Source organism: Sus scrofa, chromosome 5, assembly GCF_054392235.1.
Source record: "Sus scrofa isolate SSC_HxYL_T2T_F1_AM1 chromosome 5, Sscrofa_HxYL_maternal_Yorkshire_Landrace_v2.0, whole genome shotgun sequence".
In the NCBI taxonomy this organism is placed as follows: domain Eukaryota; kingdom Metazoa; phylum Chordata; class Mammalia; order Artiodactyla; family Suidae; genus Sus; species Sus scrofa.
In genome coordinates, this window is record NC_139387.1 from 15,910,126 (window position 1) to 15,930,039 (window position 19,914).

The 19,914-nt window shown below is 39.1% G+C and overlaps 1 protein-coding gene and 1 long non-coding RNA gene across 5 annotated transcripts in view; one reads left to right on the plus strand and one right to left on the minus strand.

Moving 5' to 3' along the window:
• POLR3B (RNA polymerase III subunit B) overlaps nucleotides 1–19,914 on the minus strand; it is a 122,212-nt gene that overhangs the window by 38,858 nt on the left and 63,440 nt on the right. For all 4 annotated transcript variants that reach the window (XR_014803094.1, XM_084955464.1, XM_021091574.2 and 1 more), the window contains 4 exons: nucleotides 19,481–19,579; nucleotides 13,966–14,093; nucleotides 3,980–4,189; nucleotides 1,524–1,682 (listed from right to left, as the gene is read on the minus strand). Coding sequence is in view for 3 of the 4 variants with exons in the window: in XM_084955464.1 (XP_084811590.1) it covers nucleotides 1,524–1,682; nucleotides 3,980–4,189; nucleotides 13,966–14,093; nucleotides 19,481–19,579 (596 nt within the window). In the remaining variant the exon portion in view is untranslated. The remainder of the gene's footprint in view (nucleotides 1–1,523; nucleotides 1,683–3,979; nucleotides 4,190–13,965; nucleotides 14,094–19,480; nucleotides 19,580–19,914) is intronic.
• Nucleotides 10,432–11,631, plus strand: LOC146403160 (uncharacterized). The gene is made up of 2 exons (XR_014803125.1): nucleotides 10,432–10,698; nucleotides 11,260–11,631. It is a non-coding gene; the product is annotated as an uncharacterized LOC146403160 (long non-coding RNA).

Below are 19,914 nucleotides of genomic sequence, written 5' to 3' on the forward strand. Positions count from 1 at the left end.
TATTTCAACCAGTAATAAGTCACCACCAATCTGACTTGGGCAATGGGGAAATACAAATATTTCTTTGATTTTCCAGCTATGCTGACCTTTGCTTTTCTTGGTAAGCTCAAAGACCAACTACTGCAGCACTGCCACAGCAAGCAAGTTGAGAGTGGAAGAAATTCTCCAAGAAATAAAGGCAGCAAGAGGAGGGGGAAGCCAGGTGCCACATGGCTCGGGCCCCACAGTGGATGCAGCATCACCCCTGAAGCATCCACCACCCAGACATCATCCGTGGCAGGACCCTGTGCATCTCCCTCCAAGCCAGCCCTTCTCTCCACTGCACCATGGCTCCTGTTGCCTGGTCTGACTCGAGAGCTCTCAGTTGGTCCCTGTCTATTCTGGTTTCCTTCTACTCTTTTCTCCACACTGCAGTCAGAATGATCACTGCAAAATGCATATCTGATTGTATCATGGATTTTAGGAACATAGTGAAAATAGTACTGCGTCTGGACCCTACTTCTCCCTCCCTTCCCCACCTCCCTCTCTTCCGTTAGCCACAGAGGCCTCCCTTAGGATCCTTCAGCAATGGGTCAAGCTGCAGGACCCAGGCAGAGCCCTGTCTCCTGCTTAGACGCAGCCCCTCCCTCATCATTAGTTAATCCCACTCAGCCTGCAGCTCTTAGTCACCTCCTGTGGACGGCAACCCCGATCTTCCCGCTTAGGTCAAATCCTCCTGCCATAAAATGGCCTCAGAGCTCCTGGTTGTAACTTGACTTATGTTTGACGTGGTCCTTTGATCAATGTCCGCCTCCCACACTAGCCTACATCGACTCACAAGGGCAGGAGTTGTGGGTTGCACCAAAAAGATTCGCCATGGAGTTCCTGTTGTGACTCAGTGGGTTAAGAACCCAACTAGTGTCCGTGAGGATGCCAGTTCTATTCCTGGCCTTGCTCAGTGGGTTAAGGATCCCGTTTTGCCACAAGCTGTGGTATAGGTCTCAGATGCAGCTTGGATCCCACATTGCTGTGGCTTTGGCATAAGCTGGCAGCTGCAGCTCTGACTCAACCTCTAGCCCAGGAACTTCCATAGGCCATGGATGTGGACATAAAAATTTAAAAAATAATAATAAAAAATTTGTAATTAAGAAAACCCAAGATTCATCACAAATTTGTAACTACAACGGAGTTACACTTTTTAGGGGAAAAAGACTGTAAAGTTAGTCTATAAGCTAAATGAACAAATGATGAAATATCAGTGTAGATGCAGGGACATGATCTTATTCTAAATATTTTCTTAAAGTGATTCAAAATTATAACTAGAAAAGTATAACTAGAATAAATTACTGCTATATAAAAACATAGGCCTAGAAAAACAGACCGGAAGGAAATTCATCAAAAATGACCACACTGCTTGAATTAGGACAGTGGTTTTATAAGCTGCTATTTTTTTCTGCCCTATATACCAAATATTCAAAATACTGTTGAATAATCTTCATAATTTTAAAAAACCCTGTATATTAAAAAAATGTAAAGACCCTTACCTGGAGAACAAATACCATCTGCATCTAAAATTTCATGTCGCCAGATGGGTTTTCTTGTAGCAGCATCCAACACTGGCCCCATCACTTTATCAAAAGTCTGATTGGTATATCGCTTCAATGTACATTTAGCATTTTTATATACAAGGCAACGCCCAAAGCCTAAGATGAAACCAAAATGGGCATCAGAATCACCAGGTGAGAATATGAAACTATGAGAGAGCACAGATCTGTGTTATTCGATAACTCACCCCACTCTACCTTCCTTCCCCCCAAAATAAACACACCAAAAGTGCTCCCTATTTAGACAATCTGAGACTGGCCAAACCAAATAACAATTTGATAACCTGAAGAACTGGCTCAAGATTTCTCCCCTATCCGTTAACCTATTACCTATTGTCCTTATTTATAAACACTGCCATCTCCACAGCCGTTTTTCCACGTGGAATAGACCTCGCCTTTGAGAGCACAGAGAGCAAGGACATGGGAAAATCAGAAAGGGCCTTAGAGATCCCCTGGCATAGCCCCTCTGCCTTACAGGTGCTAAGAGTACGGCACAGAGAAACTAAGTGGCCAAGGTCACCCAGCAAAGTCATGGCTGAGTTGAGACCGACCAAGTCCAATGATCAGGCAGCATCCTTCCCACAAGTCATCTGGGTGCATAACTTCTGCTAACCTTCTCTCGAAAGTTTTCCTTTTTCTCGTTTTGGCATTCAGAGAAAGTCCCACACAATAAACAAACAAACGAACAAAAAATAATTTTCTTCCAGAGAGGAAGGAGAATGAAAAGAAGCAATCAAATGACTTGAATGGGAGACAGTTCCTCTCTGCCCTGAAGATGAGTTTACGTTGACTATATTTTTTAATACATTTATCTCGTGGATGAGGAAAAAGTCCTGGGACCAACTAACAGTCTAAACAACCACTGAATCCCACAAAATACTCATCAGTTGCTCAAAAAGCTGCCAAACCTTCCACACATTTCCCAAGATGCTACGGCTGCATTTCTTTCTTTCTTTCTTCCCCTTTTGCCAAGCTGCTATTTTAAACTGGATTCTCTCTCTAATCTCCCCAGGATATACTGAGCCATGTCAGAGTTCACTGAAATAGGAAAATGTTCTCAGGATTAAACACCAGCTATTACTGAAGAAATAGATGCATGGCTATAAAATCCTTTGCTTATGATTCTCCACCAAAAGCAGAACTCTTTCAAGAAATCTAAGAATGTGAGTTCAGAAAATCAATCAGGGAAGAGTGGATTTCTAAGTAAAATCTCAGTGCTTTAATGTAATGTTTTAAATATGAAGGTGACCGTGTGATCAAACAATACACTTCTACAACTGGATGGTAGATGAAGACATTTGTGTGTCTTCGAGAAAGCTCTTTGTTGTTACGGCTCCTGGTAAACTGTGTATGGCCATAATAAACTCAGCTCAGAGCGATCTTGAAATTTCCTACAATGGCCACTAAGTGCAATGTGCTGAAGTGCAGTGTGAATCTGAACTGCATGAAATCAGAAGTGTTTTCTTCTAAGTGTAAATGGACATTTTCTTTACAGGTAGGAGCTTAAAAGCAAGCGGACAGTAAACTCGGATCATTAAATTGTGTTGCAGAGTTTCTGACAGATATCACAAAGTCTTCAGATTTCCACATAAACGTTACCAGTTAATCAGAAAGGAAAACATCTAGTTTTAAAGCATGGCTGTTGTCATTTGGAGGAAAAAAAAGAGGCATAAATTAAGTGCAGCCAACATTAATGCCAAAGACACATGTCTAGGAGTACTATTATGGCTGCCTAGCAACTATGGAGAGTGCAGGGGAAGGCAGGACGGGGATGCCAGGGAGGAAAGAGAAACAGATGATAAAGACAGAAGTCCGACCGCAGATCAGGTGACGGCGAACAAACCACCGAGTGGGGCCCTATGAAAATAAACTGTCCAAAGATGGAGACAGAAAAATGTAAAAACGACAGGCCAGGGTTTGTGCATGTGAACTTTTATCATTTTACTAACGAAAATGTACAACATCATGGGGTTGAGACAGACAATTAAAAAACAGCCTTTTACCTATAAATATTGCTATTGCCCTCTCCAACAGGTTTGTTGTTGAATACATAGCTAGATATTTTCAAAAAACATCTTCCCTTTGGTGTAATTCCTGCTAGGAAACAGACAAATTCTTACAGATTTTCTGTTGAGGAATTGTCTCAAGCTACCGATAAAGTAATGAAGAAAAAAAAAAGATTCCTTACTGATCATTTAACTAATGATTATCTCCATGTGACAGTCATTTAAAAAACATCCACACCAAAATAGCACCTCCTGTGTGTATATTATATAAAATTCAAACCACTTGAAACCGACACTAGCACTGACACCAGATGACTTCCACACTGATCATGCCTGCGTCTAATTCTACACAAAGCACCTTTGGTGTCAGAGCGTTAAAAATTCACTTACCTCTGTCCAAGGAAGCCTTGTTTAAAACAAGAGCATCTTCAATATCATAGCCACTGTAACTCATCACAGCAACTGTCGCATTCTGCCCAGCTGGCAGTTTCTCAAATTCTATCAGTTCAATGGTCTTTGTTTTAACCATGGGTTTTTGTGGATATGCGAGGAGATACATGAGAGTATCAATTCTGTTCCGCTGGTTGTATCCAATGGTACCTTCATTGATAACGGAGAAAACAAAATGCAACCTTCTATTAGGTCAAACAGGGAGCCATGAGTTCAGAGACCAACACACTAATTTCACTAACGAGATCCTTCAGGTCAAACATTTAAAAAGCAAGGCTCTCACAGTGGATTTCACAACTTTTAAAAACAACTTTTTTTCAGTTATGTCAAAAATTGTACAAAGAAGAAAAATCACACCCAAGGTACACTTATGTAAATAATTCCAACTTTTGGGGTTTAGCATATTGATTGCATTTGAAGAGTTTCAGTTACTATCACAAGTCAACAGTTCTTTATTTGGTTCTACTATGTTCCAGGCACATTTCCAGGTGCAACTGGAGAAAACCCCTCAGAGCTGACAGGCAAGGAGTTTACACAGTGGGACAAATATAGATGTATTTCGTAAAAAGAAATCAACAATTACAAAGGAAAGAAAGCGGGGGGGGGGGGGAACAGGATGAGGAGGAGAGTGAAAGCAGAGATGAGTAGACTTATTCATGTGCTCAACTATTTATTTATTACACAGTTAATAAACACCTACTCTGTGCCTAGCCCTGGAGACAAAACGGGGAAAGGCAGGATCCCTTCCTCAGCCGGGACCCTATCCAATCAGGGGTGGCCTTTTCTCTCCTTAGCAATCAGCCTTTCCACTTGACTAAACCTTGGAGGGGTATCACTGTCAACTGGAAGTGAAATCAGAATGTTAACGTACCCTTCTCTTTCCCCCACTGGGATTCATCAGGGTTTACGGATCTGCCCCCCCTCCCCAAAAGGCTTTCAGTCTCCTATGCTTGTGAACATACAATCGCTCCTACTCAGAGACCTTAAAACCAGGAAAGCTGTGTTTGTCCCACTGCTGAACTTGAGTGTGGGCTACTGATCCTCTCTAACTTCTCCCAGGCGGTTCTTCTCTTCCGAGTGGCACATTCACAACACGCACACCCCCCAAGATGCTAACATGTTGCTGAATGGAGTTAAGCTTTAATGTGAGCAGATACCAAACTCAGTATTCACCTCCTCTACCTCTTCCTCTTCCTCATGCCATTAAGTCAATGGTGATTTCAATTCAGGGATGAAAATAACCTATTCAGGTGGCAAAGATGATACGGTATGATGATAACTATTGAAAGAAATAATGAAATTTGTAGGACAGGAGCACCCAGTACAGTGCTGGGCTCACTGCTGATGCTCAATAAATGTCAAATGAATGAAATTAAAGAATTGTAATATATTTTTTATGAGAGTACAAAATCTGTGCTTAAATCCCTAGAAAATTTATCAAGATCCGGCTGAAAACCAATAACAGAACCTCATGAAATTTCTGTCAAGTTTACACTACAAATTGCCAATTAATGTTATTTTAATGCCAACTAATAAACCAGGCAGGATACCTGGTAATAGATCACTTACTGTTTTAGAAATCAAATTGCAGCTGCTCGGATTGTGGTAAAGTTCACGGGCAATAAGTTGGTTCTTCTACATGAAATCATTTAAAATTTATGTTGAGATTTCAGCTCCAATTGTCTCTTTTATCCAGCTCAGCACCAGGTTCAGGTAATGTCCTGCCAGGCTGCCAAGCTTGTTCTCTGAAACCTGAGACAAGCACTATTATGCAGCAGGAAGTATAGTTGGCTGCACCTCTAAACAACGGTGATAGGGATGGGATCCTGCTATAAATTGTGCTACCAGGTGCAGGACAGAATTCTTGGGCATTACCACTGACCATCGAATGGATGACAGCAAAATGGTTTAGCAAGAGTATGGTGTTTATGCTCTCATCAGAAATTTTTTTTTAAAGACTTTTTAAGAACTTGTAGGGGTTGACGTGTATACACATCTTTAGCAGCACTGATGATTGGGCATGTAGGTTAAAATGTGACTTATAAACTATGACCTCTATGTTACAAAACTTCTAAATGCCACCACATGCTATAATTTTTGTAAAAATTATTAATGACTGACTAGCCATTTTTTTTAGCCAATAAGCCAGCTTTTCTGAGAAAACATGAGAAATTAAATTCTAACACTAGTCTGGGTGAAGCACATTCCCAAATAAGATAACTTTATTAGCATTTTCAGCTTCCTTAAGAAGGGCATTGTGTTTATAGAGTAACTAATACAATGAGAACATCTATAAGCTGAATTCTCCTTCTACTGCCATATTTTGCTATAACTTTCATCTGCACTGATTTAATTTTCTTACTATCCAGGACACAATCTTTCTTACAAAGTCTTATTTTCTTGATCAAAACTTTCTTAAGGAGTCGCAAGTTGGCATAACAAGGTACGTGCATGTAGATTAAAACACCGAAGAAGTTTTTTATTTTAAGGCAAGATGAAGAAGAGGATGCACATGCAAATGTATACTGAGAAAAATAAAATGAAATTTTAGACATTTATTTTCCCCATCTTCCTTTGCCCAATTTCTTTTTATTTCATCAATGTTACTGAATTGCAATAAACTTCAACAATTTAAAGTGTACGAATTGATGAGTTCTGACAGATATATTACACCTGTGAAGCCACCACCACAACCAAGATCTAGAACATTTCTGACACTCCCACCAGATCTCTCCTGTCTCTGGCTCCAGGCAACCAAGGATCTGTGCTTTATCAGTACAGATTAGCTTGTGTTTTCTAGAATTTTACCTAAGTAGAATCATACATGCTCTATGCACAATCCTGGGCTGCTGCTTTCATTTAGCGTGATTCTGAGACTCTTCCATGTGGTTGTGTGTAGCACAGTTCATGTTTTTTAACTGCTGAGAGGTATTCCATCCTAAGACTATACATTCTGTTTATCCACCCACCTGCTGGATATGTGGGATGTTTCCAGTTTGGGGCTACAGTGAATAAAGTTGCTGTGACTGTCATGCACAAATCTGAGTGTTCATTTCTCTTGGATAGATACACAGCAGAAAAATTTCTGGGTGGGGTACTGAGGGCATGGTTAACTTTAAGAAACTACTTAAGAATTTTCCAAAGCGATTTTCACCATTTTACATTCTCATTCTCATCAGCAGTGTATGAGCATTCTGGTTGCTCCATATTCTCACCAGCACTTACTATGTCAGTTTTTTTCACTTTGGTCTTTCTAATGAGTGTGTGGTCCTAGCTCACAGTTTTAGTTCACATTCACCTGATGACTAATGATGTTGAACACATTTTCATGAGCTTATTGGCTATTCCTATTACTCTTTGTGAGGTGTCTGGGTTTTCCCCACCTTTTATTTATTTACTTATTTATTTATTTATTTATTTACGTACTTACTTACTTAGTCTGTCTTTTCTAGGGCAGCTCCCATGGCATATACGGAAGTTTCCAGGCTGGGGGTCTAATTGGAGCTGCAGCTGCAGGCCTACACCACAGCCACAGCCACAGCAACACGGGATCTGAGCCACATCTTCGACCTACACCACAGCTCACTGCAATGCTGGATCCTTAACCCACTGAGCCAGGCCAGGGATCGAACCCGCAACCTCATGGTTCCTAGTTGGATTCGTTAACCATGAGCCACAATGGGAACTCCAGCTTTTAAATGAGTTGTCTAGAGAGTTCCCATGGTGGCTCAGTGGTTAACGAATCCCAATAGGAACCATGAGGTTGAGGGTTCGATCCCTGGCCTGGCTCAGTGGTTAAGGATTCAGCGTTGCCGTGAGCTGTGATGTAGGTTGCAGATGCAGCTCGGATCCACGTTGCTGTGGCTCTGGCGTAGGCCAGCAGCTATAGCTCCAATTAGACCCCTAGCCTGGGAACCTCCATTTGCCGTGGGAGCGGCCTAAGAAATGGCAAAAAGACAAAAAATAAAAATAAAAAAATTTTTAAAAAAATGAGTTGTCTAATTATCAAAGAGTCCTTTGTGTATATACATACATTTACTGGATACAAATCCTCTATCAGATATATGTATTGCAAATACTTTCTCCCATATTGTGGCTTAATGGTGTCTCTCATATTCTTAACAGTGTCTTTCAAAGAGAAAAAGTTTAGTTTTGGGAAGTCCAATTTCTTTTTTCTTTTTTTAGAGTTTGTGCTTTTTTTGTGTTCTAAGAAATCTGAGGTCATTTGAGGTCATGAAGATTTTTGCTTAAGTTTCTTTCTGTAAGTTTTATAGTTTCACCTCTTACTGTAGTAAGGGCCCTCCCAGAACAATGTGGTATAATCAGCATCTATGTGTGCATGTGTAATTCTGTAACATTGACCACCCAATCAAATGTATGTTACCCTATAAGGAAGACAAAGGGACTCAAAAGCAAAGGGGAACTAAAGGAGGGTATATGAGGCTACACCCCACTGTGCCTTTGGATATGAATCCACTGAGCCAGTGCCGGCAGGAATAAACGCTGCTTCCTGGCAATAAGCCTTGGTGTCCCATCTCTGTATGCAAGTCCTGCAACATTCCACTCAGGGTTGTGCTTAATTTTGTATTAACTTTTGCTATGGTATCAGGTAGAAGCTGATGTTCATTTTTTTCTGTACGGATACTCAGATGTTTTATTTTGCTCAAAAGATTTTCCTTTCCTCGGAATTGCCCTGATACATTTATCAAAAATCAGTTGCCTCCCACTCTTGGGCATCTATCCGGACAAAACTCTACTTAAAAGAGACACCTGCACCCGCATGTTCATTGCAGCACTATTCACAATAGCCAGGACATGGAAACAACCCAAATGTCCATCGACAGATGATTTGATTTAGAAGATGTGGTATATATACACAATGGAATACTACTCAGCCATAAAAAAGAATGACATAATGCCATTTGCAGCAACATGGATGGAACTAGAGAATCTCATACTGAGTGAAAAAATGTAATTGTAATGTATACATGTAAGGATAACTTGATCCCCTTGCTGTACAGTGGGAAAATAAAAAAAAATCAGTTGCCCATGAATATGTGGGTCTATTTCTGGATTCTGTTCCATTGCTCTATGTCTACCCTCATGTCGACACCATACTGTCTTCATGACTGTGACTTCATGGTAAGTCTAAATATCAGGCTGTGTGAGCCTTCCAATTTGGGTCTTCACTTCAAAGATTCTTTTCCAAAATCTGCATCTGATTTCTTAACAACTTTAATGTGCTCAGAGACTCACTTATTTGTTGCCGAAACATTTGGTAAGTACCTACGAAACTGGTGCTAGGCTCAGGCCCAAGGGATACAGCAGCAAATAACACAGACATAGTCCCTGCCCTCAAGGAGTTTATAATCTACAGTCTAGCAGGAAAGGTACCTTTATCATGATCCATAGGTAATCAGAAAAAGTGAGGAGAGAAGTTAGCTTCAGTTTTATAAGTTTTCTATGTATTTATCATTGTGTAGAAGACATAATATAACCTCTTATAAGTTACTCAACCAAACTGGAATTCACTTCATCAGGAACAAAAAAGGTATGTATTATATCTGACAAAATTATTATTGTCATTGAAAGAAAAAGGTACATAAATCAGCTGGGTATTGGCAACATTCATTATGACTCATACAAACAATATGAGTAATTAAAATACTTATCCATCATCCTGCAATACCACACACTCTACCTCCACTCTAACCCTACATACTGAGCTTAAGTTTTACTTCCACAAGGGCTTATTATTAACATTCTGGTCTCAGGAACTGTCACATAACTATGTATCTAAAACAGCTACAATGAGTTTATTTTTTTTAACCAATAAAAAATTCTAAAAAAAAATTGCCAGGGATAATTTGGTCAAGACATATTTCTATTTTGCATTCCCAAATGGATAAAAAAAATAAATATTCTAAAAAAATTTCAATCAGAAAGTGGAGGAGGAGATGTAGAATGAAACAATATTTTATGAGGATCTTTGTATACTACGTGTTTGGAATGTTTCAAAATTCCCCAGCCTATTTCTAGTACATCCCATCCTACTGTGCAAAGTGGGGGAAATAAGAGAAGGAACTACCCATTTGGGAACAGACTCTACTGAACACAAAAACCAAAACAGAAGCTACATTAGCTCCTGACTTAAAAAAAAAACAAAAAGCAAAAAAACAAAAAAAACAGCAATTTGGAGTTGAAGGAGGAAGGGGTGGTGAGAAGCAGCAGGGGCTAGAGGAGGTATGTGATGCATATTCATTAACTGAGCTGATAGTGACTAAAAGATCCTTTTAAACAGGAGAAAGTGTTCCACTAGAGGGTTGCCAACTAATAAAGTGGGCAGGACAGGAAAGCGTGACTCATGTGAACTTGGCGTCTGGTGCCAGGGAGAGAGAATACAATGTACCCATCACACTTGCAGCACCGAGCGACCTGGGGACCTTGCCACTTCCGCATGTATCTACCTGACTTCTTGCTCTGAACCATGTCACAACAAACAGAGCCGTATCCAGGGAAGGGGGGTGTTTCTCCGTAGTACAGTAGGACATGGGGTCGAAACTTGAACTCTACGAACAACCTAAAGAGCCTTAGGTTGAAGAAACCCCCTCTGCTGGTGCTTCATGCTGGATTAAAGTCAGTGCTCCTTTACACACAAGGTAAGGCTCTCGGTCTCGGTGGTCTGTGCTGTCTTGGTCTCCTTCGTAGTGAAAGAAAATGGGTTTCTTACTTTTTCACTCTTGAACGGGAGGGGTTGGTTGGAAAAGGTATATAGGGAACTTCCAGGTTGGTTAGACCATGTGGCAAATTTAATTCTGGGATAGTGTCTTTCACTTTCCACATAGATTAACAAACAAACAGCAACTAAAACATTAAAAAATCCACACAGAGTCTCTGAGATGTACACAGTCTTCAGCAATGGCTACTATTTAAAAATGGGATGATGTGACGTCTAGTTATTAGCTGTCAAGATTATAATGACAGAGAAGTCCAACTCAAACTGCTGGGTCTCTCCGTCTGCCAGCCTCTGTCCTTCTGCAAGTTTTCCTATAGTCCTCGCTCAATACTTCTGCAGCTATTTCAGTGTCCGAAGAGAAATGTGGCCATCTTATGTGCCAACTTTAAATGTACTTTTATCTCACAGCTTTTCTTTCCTGTCAGGTGTTTTATAATAACAAACAGTAACAAAGGCTTTTTTTTTTTTTTTTTTTTTACTTAAGATATTCAGTGGCTTTTGTCTTCCTAGCGTCAGCAGTAACGTCAGAGGATTGTATCCAAGGAGCTAAATGTGCAGGACCCAGGGTCAGAGCAGCTGAATACACCAACCTCAGAAAACACAGACAATGAATTGCAAATGACACTCAAAACAAAACGAGGAAAAAAAACCTTCACACAGAAAACTACAAAAGAACTCTACAGACACTGAATTGGCTTTCTGTACACACTGATCCTGCTTAACTGTGTGTGGTAACTAGCTGAACGTTTCAGATACTCATGGCTACAAAATAAAGGCTTTTTTCTTTTTCTTTTTTTTTTTTTTTTTTGGCGGGGGTAGGGAGGGGAGTTACAAAAATAAAAATATTATTTCTTTCCTTCCAGTTTCTTCTTTTTTACAAAAAGGAAAAGAGATTTTGCCAAGTGGAGATAGATGCAGCCCTTTCAATCTTCAAACACACTAAAGAGTGGCATTAGCGATGAAGTGATTAGTCTTCCGTTAATTCTACTGAAGGTTCTACACAAAAGGTGTATTGTTTCAGCCAGGATTCACATCATGAAACAAAATGGTTTGGTAAACCCAATAGAAGTGATAGCCCTTTCATGACACACAGGATTCAGTACTGTATATTTCAACTTGTTAGCAAGTCAGAAGCACAAGCGGGAAATCAGCCTACACTGCTGCTGAGGATGAATGGGAAAGGCTAAATTGATGAGCCGCTGTTTAGATTTTCCCACTGGGAATTATTCTGAACTGTCCAGGCATTACATCATTCAGGTAAATGGGAGCGGGACAACATGCTCCTCATTTCTTCTTAGCCAACCAAAGGGCGATACAAAAACTTAAAAAGAAATACATACTCCATCCATAAGGAGGAACGGAATTTTTAAATTGTCAAGCTTTGCGTGGTCAATTGCAGCCACATAACTGTTAGTGACTGAGAAGCTACCTGCATTCTGGTTGTTACCCAAAAGCAATGCAAAAACCTTTTATAGTATCTTTATAATCTTCCTTGTACCATACTTTAAAAAAGAGGTGACGAGTCATAGTGATGTCATAGATATATATGAAAGTAAAATGTATTAAACTTTTTAGGATTTACATGAGTTTCAAAAACATTTCAAAAAAAAGTTTACAAACATAACAGGTTTTGTTTTTTTTTTTTTTTTAAACTGGTATCCTCTCTGAATCCCCTTCAAGACAAAATTGAAACTCCTTAATACGAGGCAGCTTTCCAGCATGCCTCTACGCCCGTACCACAGCATACATTACACAAAACACCCGTACCAAAGCACCGAGACTTCCCCACTCACTGCTTGCTTATATCCTCACACCTGTGAAAGGGACTCGGTGCCTCTGAAGACTCAGTTCAGTTCTTTTCTTCAGAAACAACCTACTCTCTAACTCTGCTGTTCTTTCTGCTCTTACTCCTTTAGATTCTGGTTATCAGTCTATTATAGCATTTATCAGATTAACTGAATTGTTTTATTTGTTAGTCACTCCTCCTAGATTGTGAACTCACTGAGGACAGGGCACTGTCTCATCTCTCTGTTTTTAGGTTCCAGCCCCACTGGCTGGTCTACTGTTAAAAATAAATAGATGCTACAGATGATGGATGAATAAACTAATAGATGAATGAATGAAAGGGAAGAAGAAGAGAAAGGAAAATGAATTTGAAATTGGTGTGGCCCAAATTGAATGTTCAGGAGCTATAGCAGCAATTGCATGGTTATAATGGGCCCAGTGATTGTCATCCTTATTAAGTACATTCTTTTTTTTTTTTTTTGTCTTTTGTCTTTTGTCTTTTGGGGGTTGCAGCCGCGGCACATGCAGGTTCCCATACCAGGGGTCGAATGGGAGCTGTAGCTGCCAGCCTACACCACAGCCACAGCAATGTAGGATCTGAGCTGAGTCTGCGATCTACACCACAGCTCATGGCAATGCTGGATCCTCAACCCACTGAGTAAGGCCAGGGATGGAACCTGCCTCCTCATGGATGCTAGTCAGATATGCTTCTGCTGAGCCACAACAGAAACTCCCTAGGTACATTCTACCATACACTGTGCATCTTTATCTCTACCGCCTTTGATTCTCACCCCTTAGCCTTGAGATTTTCTGTTCTTTCTTCAATCCTTCTGGTTAAGAACACATGTTTACATAGGGCTTTTCTCTTTATATTTACCCCCTCATAACTCTGTGACTCGCTCAGAGAGGATTTCTCCATTTTTGTTTAAGCTTTAGACATGACAAGGACAACTATCAGCACTGCAGAATTCCACAGGCAGAGTCTGGTTAACACTCAGATATTAGTAATACCCAACTTGGCCAAACCCGCGATACTAGTGAATTAAAAATACAGCATAGGAGTTCCCGTCATGGCGCAGTGGTTAACGAATCCGACTAGGAACCATGAGGTTGCGGGTTCGATCCCTGCCCTTGCTCAGTGGGTTAACAATCCGGCGTTGCCGTGAGCTGTGGTGTAGGTTGCAGACGCGGCTCGGATCCCGAGTTGCTGTGGCTCTGGCGTAGGCCAGTGGCTACAGCTCCGATTAGACCCCTAGCCTGGGAACCTCCATATGCCGCGGGAGCGGCCCAAGAAATAGCAACAACAACAACAAAAAGACAAAAAAGACAAAAAAAAAAAAAAAAAAAAAAACAGCATAAGTATTTATCAAAGTACTTAGAATGAACTTCAAGAAGAAAATCTTACCCATGGCTTGTTTCCCCATGGCACACTGATATGTGTTTCTCGGGGACTGGTTATGATGAGGGTATGGGATCAGGCCAGCACAAACGCCAAGAAGAGTGAAGGGTTCAATCTCCAAGTGGGTGGTATCTCTATCAAGTTAATTAAGAATCAGATATCTTAGGCACCAAGTACTAAAAAAAAAAAAAACTCTTACAGAGTATAAATAAAAAGTTTATATATATATATATAAATTTATACATAAAATGTATAATAAATTTACATAATAAAAACCTCAGTAATAATAAAATGCTAGTAAAACTGACAGAAGAAAATCATACTTCAATAAAATATAAGAAAGCATATTTCTTTCAGTGAAATCGAAAGTGAAACTTTTATTAATCATGGAATTATAAGACAAGGGAGATAACATGGAATGCCTATACAAAAAAATAGCAGTATTACCTACTACTACTACTATTAATTAACATTTTAAAATAAACTACTATATTAAGTACATAGAAATGTGGTATCAAAAATATGCACATGGAGGAGTTCCTGCTGTGGTGCAAGAGGATTAGAGGTGTCTCAGCAGTGCCAGAACACAGGTTCAATCCCTGGCCCAGGAACAGTGGGTTAAAGGATTCAGCATTGCTGCAGCTGTGGGACAGGTCAAAACTGCAGTTTGGATCTAATCCCTGGCCCAAGAACTCCATATGCCATGGGGCAGCCAAAAAAGAAAAAAAACGTCCACATGGATTCCTGCTTTTCCTTACTTCTCCAACTTATATGAATAAGAAAGCTGTATCATCCTTTTAGAGAGAGGAATATATCCATTTTAAGAGTAGTTACTATAGACCTAGGGGGACCAGTACGAGCTAAACATGACTATTAAGGACTTGAAAAGTTAAACTAGTATGGGTAAGATACTGACTATTTAATTTTACTTAATTTTAATTGTCTTACAATATTAGCTTAAATATACAATTTATAATATAACATTAAAGCTCAAATTTAAATTGAAATAATTCAATTCAGTTATTTAAAAATTTTAGTTATGTTGGCAACCACTTACATTTCTTAATCTACTTTTTCAATTGTAAATGTTATTAAATCAGATCACGTTTTTGCAATGAAAATTAAGCATCCAAATTGAAATGTGGTGTAAGTGCACACCAGATTTTGAAGACTTAGTAGGAAAAAAATGTAAAACATCTCAATATGTTTGTATCAGTTACATGCTGACATGATAATCATTTAATTATGCTGGGCGAAATAAAATTATTAAAATTAATTTCATCTTTTTACTTCTTTAATGTGGCTACTAGAAAACTTAAAAGTTATATAGGTGACTTGCATTATATTTTTACTAGACAGCTCAGCTGTACTTACTGGGCACAAAGACTTTACCTAGGAGATGTTAGAATCCTGGTTACTTTTATATTTTCATAGAAAACTTAGGTTTGGCTAAATGATAAAGTGATAAAGCAACTCAGATATCTGAATGGCAAAGGGCAGCCAGACTGATTTTAGGTTTTGCTGAAAATAACAGATCTCACATCCAGGATCTGTGTCTCCAATGATTCTCTCTCCCTTCCTTAAGTATTCCTAAAGCCTAAATTTAATAACAATTTCAATGGCTTTATAGTACTTCTGAAGAGAAGTGATTTCCAAGACAGCTCAACACATCATGGAAAATTAGTTGCAATGTACATGGCAAAGATCTCCCACTTATCCAGTTATCCACCTATTTGTTTTCAATGCACAAATATTACGTCCTTAGTTTGGTAAAAGTTCTTAGAAGAATATAGTTGTGACCTCACAACCTCACAGAACCCCAATTCTCTCAAACATTTTAGGCTCTTGTCAGCAGAGAGGGAAAGGGCTTTAGGTTTTCTTCTCTTTGTTTTTACTTTTAAAAGAGAAATAGCTTATAGTGATATTTTATAACCTAGAAAAAAATTTTTGTTTAAAATGTACTGTTTTGTTTATATATTGGCCAATTTGACATTCCTCATGCAAACAAAAACGGCTTTATCCCATATAAAGATTGGGATGAACTGAAAATGAAAAGGGTAAAGACCTTAAGTTATTTTCTTTTGCCACGACAACAACACATATGAGATCATATATTATCCAGTAATTTCTCAAAGTCCAGTCTGGACCTGAATTTTACAAAAGAGAAAGCAATAGTATTATTCAAAATTATAACCACTCTAAGTTTCTATCCTGAACAGGAAATAGGAGACTTCCTGTTCACTGTGCATAAGGGCCTTACAGTTAGTTCAAATTAAGACGAAGTACAAGGGGAGAGGAGATAAGATGGCAGAGGAGAAGGACTTGAGCTCATGTCCTCTCACAAAAACACCAAAATCATAACTAACTGCTGAACAACCATTAACAAAAACACACTGGAATGTAGCAAAAAAGATATTCTACACCCAAAGACAAAGAAGAAGGCACAGCAAACCAGTAGGTGAGGCACTTTTGTGATGGAGACTAAACAATACGCTACTACCAACCAACAGATCACTGAAGAAATAAAAAAATACCTACAAATGAAATGAAAACGCAAATGATCCAAAAACCTATGGGACACAGCAAAAGCAATTCTAAGAAGAAAGCAATACAATTGTATCTCCACAAACAAGAATAATCTCAAATAAACAACCTAATCTTACACCTAAAGCAAATTCAGAAAGAAAAACTAAACCCAAAGTCAGTAGAAGGAGAGATTATCATAAAGATCAGAGCAGAAATAAATGAAATAGACTAAAAAAAAAAAAATAGAAAAGACTGATGACACTAAAACCTGGTTCTTTGAAAAGATAAACAAAAGTGATAAACCATATAGCCGGACTTATCAAGAAATAAAGAGAGAAGGCTCAAATCAATAAAATTAAAACTAAAAAAGAAGTTACACATGACGCCACAGAAATACAAGGATTATAAGAGACTACTACAAGGAACTATATGCCAATATAATGGACAACCAAGAAGAAATGGACACATGTTGGGAGAGGTATAATCTTCCAAGATTGAACTAAGAAATAGAAAATATGAATAGACCAATCTCAAGTACTGAAATTGAAACTTTGATTTAAAAACTTCCAACAAAAACAAATATCCAGGATCAGATGGTTTCACAGGTGAATTCTATGAAACATTTAGAAGCATTAACACCTATCCTGAAACTCTTCCAAAAAACTGTAAAGTAAGGAACACCCCCAAGCTCATTCTATGAGGCCATCACCCTAATACCAAAACCAGACAAAGATACCACAAAAAAAGAAAATTACAGGCTAATATCACTGATGAACACAGATTTAAAAAAAAATCCTCAACAAAATACCAGCCAATTGAATCCCCCACTACATTAAACAGATCATATACCATAATCAAGTGGGATATATTCTAGGGATACAAAGATTTTTCAATATCTGCAAATCAATCAGTGTGACAGACCACACTAACAAACTGAAGAATAAAACCCCTATGACCACCTCAATAGATGCAGAAAAAGTTTTTATCCATCTGCGATAAAAACTCTCTGGAAAGTGGGCACAGAGGGAACCTATCTCAGTGGGATAAAGGCCATAATATGACAGACCCACAGTTAACATCAAACTCAACAGTGAAAAACTAAAAGTATCTCCTCCAAGATCAAGAACAAGACAAAGATGTCCACTCTCACCACTTTTATTCAACACAGTTTTGGAAGTCCTAGTCATGGCAATTGGAGAAGAAAAAGAAATAAAAGGAATCCAAATTGGAAAGGAAGAAGTAAAACTATCACTCTTTGCAGATGACATGATACCATGCATAGAAAATTCTAAAGATGCTACCAGAAACTGGAAAGCCACTGGTGGGTGGTGGTGCTGGGGTGGGGGGAAGGAAGGTGTTGAGAAGAGAAATGACAAGACCATTGTGATCTATTAAGAACAGACTCTGTGGGAACAAGTGCAGATATAGTCAGGAGCCTTTCGTAAAGATCCAGACAAGCAAGGGCGGTGGCGTGCAGTAGGGTGGTAGGTGGAAGTGGTGGAAAGGGATCAGATGCCAGGCATATTTTGAAAGTCCACATGATGTTTTGAGAGATTAGATGTGGGTATAGAGGGAAAAGGAGTCAAGGCTGAAACTGAGGGTTCTGACTTGAGTAACAAGGACAGAATTGCTATGTGGGGGTTACTATATATAACAGTTCTTTGCATTCTGTCAATCTTGAAATCTAGCATAAAAAGAGTACTTTGAGAGATTCATACCTTTAAGGAATAAATATTCTGACTGAAAAGCATTATTTACTAAATTATCATAAGATAAAACAAAGTGGTATATTTCATCTGGTAGCAAAAACAGGGAAAGCACTTTTTTTTGGGGGGGGGGGTCTCTTTAGGACCACACCCACGGCATATGGAAGTTCCCAGGGTGGGGGTCGAATCGGAGCTGCAGCTGCTGGCCTATGCCACAGCCATAGTAATTCCAGATCCAAGACATGTTTGCAACCACAGTTCACAGCAATGCTAGAACCTTAACCTACTGAGCGAGGCCAGGGATTGAACCCAGTCCTCATGGATCCTAGTCGGGTTCGTTACCACTGAGCCATGACGGAACTCCAAAAAGCACTTTCTTGATTGAAGACATAAATAGTTCTCAGGTGGTGGTATTAAACTCCCTAACCATTTAACAATAAAACTGCAAAAATTCTTATTTCAGGTGAGTGGTACATCAGCTACATGCATCAGACAGAAAGTTAAATACAGTCCTCTAATGTATTCCAAATGGGACACAGATGTTTCTAAAAATATCACTGTGCTGGAAGAAACACTGGGAACATGTTCCCATTTCATGTCTATACTGCACATAGTTCAGAGACAGCTTTACCACATACAGGGTAGGGACAACAGAAATTCAGACATCCCCTGACAAAATCATCCCTAGGAGAGCTAAATACAGCACTACACAGCCCAATTCATTAGTTCAATTTTGGCAGTAATCAAACATTAAAATCAGAGATGCAATTCCTTTTAAGAAATATACACTAAGTATGAAATGAAAAAGAAGGATAATTCAATCTAAAGATTATTTGTTAGCAGTTTTGTGATACTCTTGGGATAAAGGATGGGTTATGCTTCATTATAAAACAGTACATATTACTAACAGTTCCTACAAGAGAATACACAATAGAACTGAAGATGAAATTTTTTTTTTTTTTGTCTTTTTGCCATTTCTTGGGCCATGCCCTCGGCATATGGAGGTTCCCAGGCTAGGGGTCAAATCGGAGCTGTAGGCGCCGACCTACACCACAGCCACAGCAACGCGGGATCCGAGCAGTGTCTGCAACCTATACCACAGCTCACGGCAATGCCAGATCCTTAACCCACTGAGCGAGGCCAGGGATTGAACCCGAAACCTCATGGTTCCTAGTCGGATTTGTTAACCACTGCGCCACGACAGGAACTCCATGAAGATGAAATTTTAAAGAACACAGTTTCTACAGTAAGAACAGTTTTTCATTATGGTTGTCACAGATGTTACTTACTTATTAATTGTATGTTCATAGAGTGCAATGTTACAATCATTTTCTTCATTCACATCTAAGTATTCAACCAGACTCTCATGTAAGAAATCTTCAAAATTCCTAGGAAAATATTGGTAAAATGAACATTGTTAAAAAAAAAACAAAAACATTTTACTGCAGTATTTTATATGTAATCATGGAAAATATGTGCTTTCATTTAGGCCCAGAGCATCTTTCTCTCCTAACAAGAATCAATACATTGGGATACCTGAAACATGCTATTCTTGATTAAGGAGTAACTACAAATCAGTGAAACAAACAGTAAAACCTCTGTGATTCTTGTCAATCTGGTCCCGCTTCTAAAAATACCGTCTATGACTTTAAAAACACTATACAATGAGAGGCCCCCAGTGTCTAGTCAACATACCCCTACTAGAAACACTTACTGGCGCGCT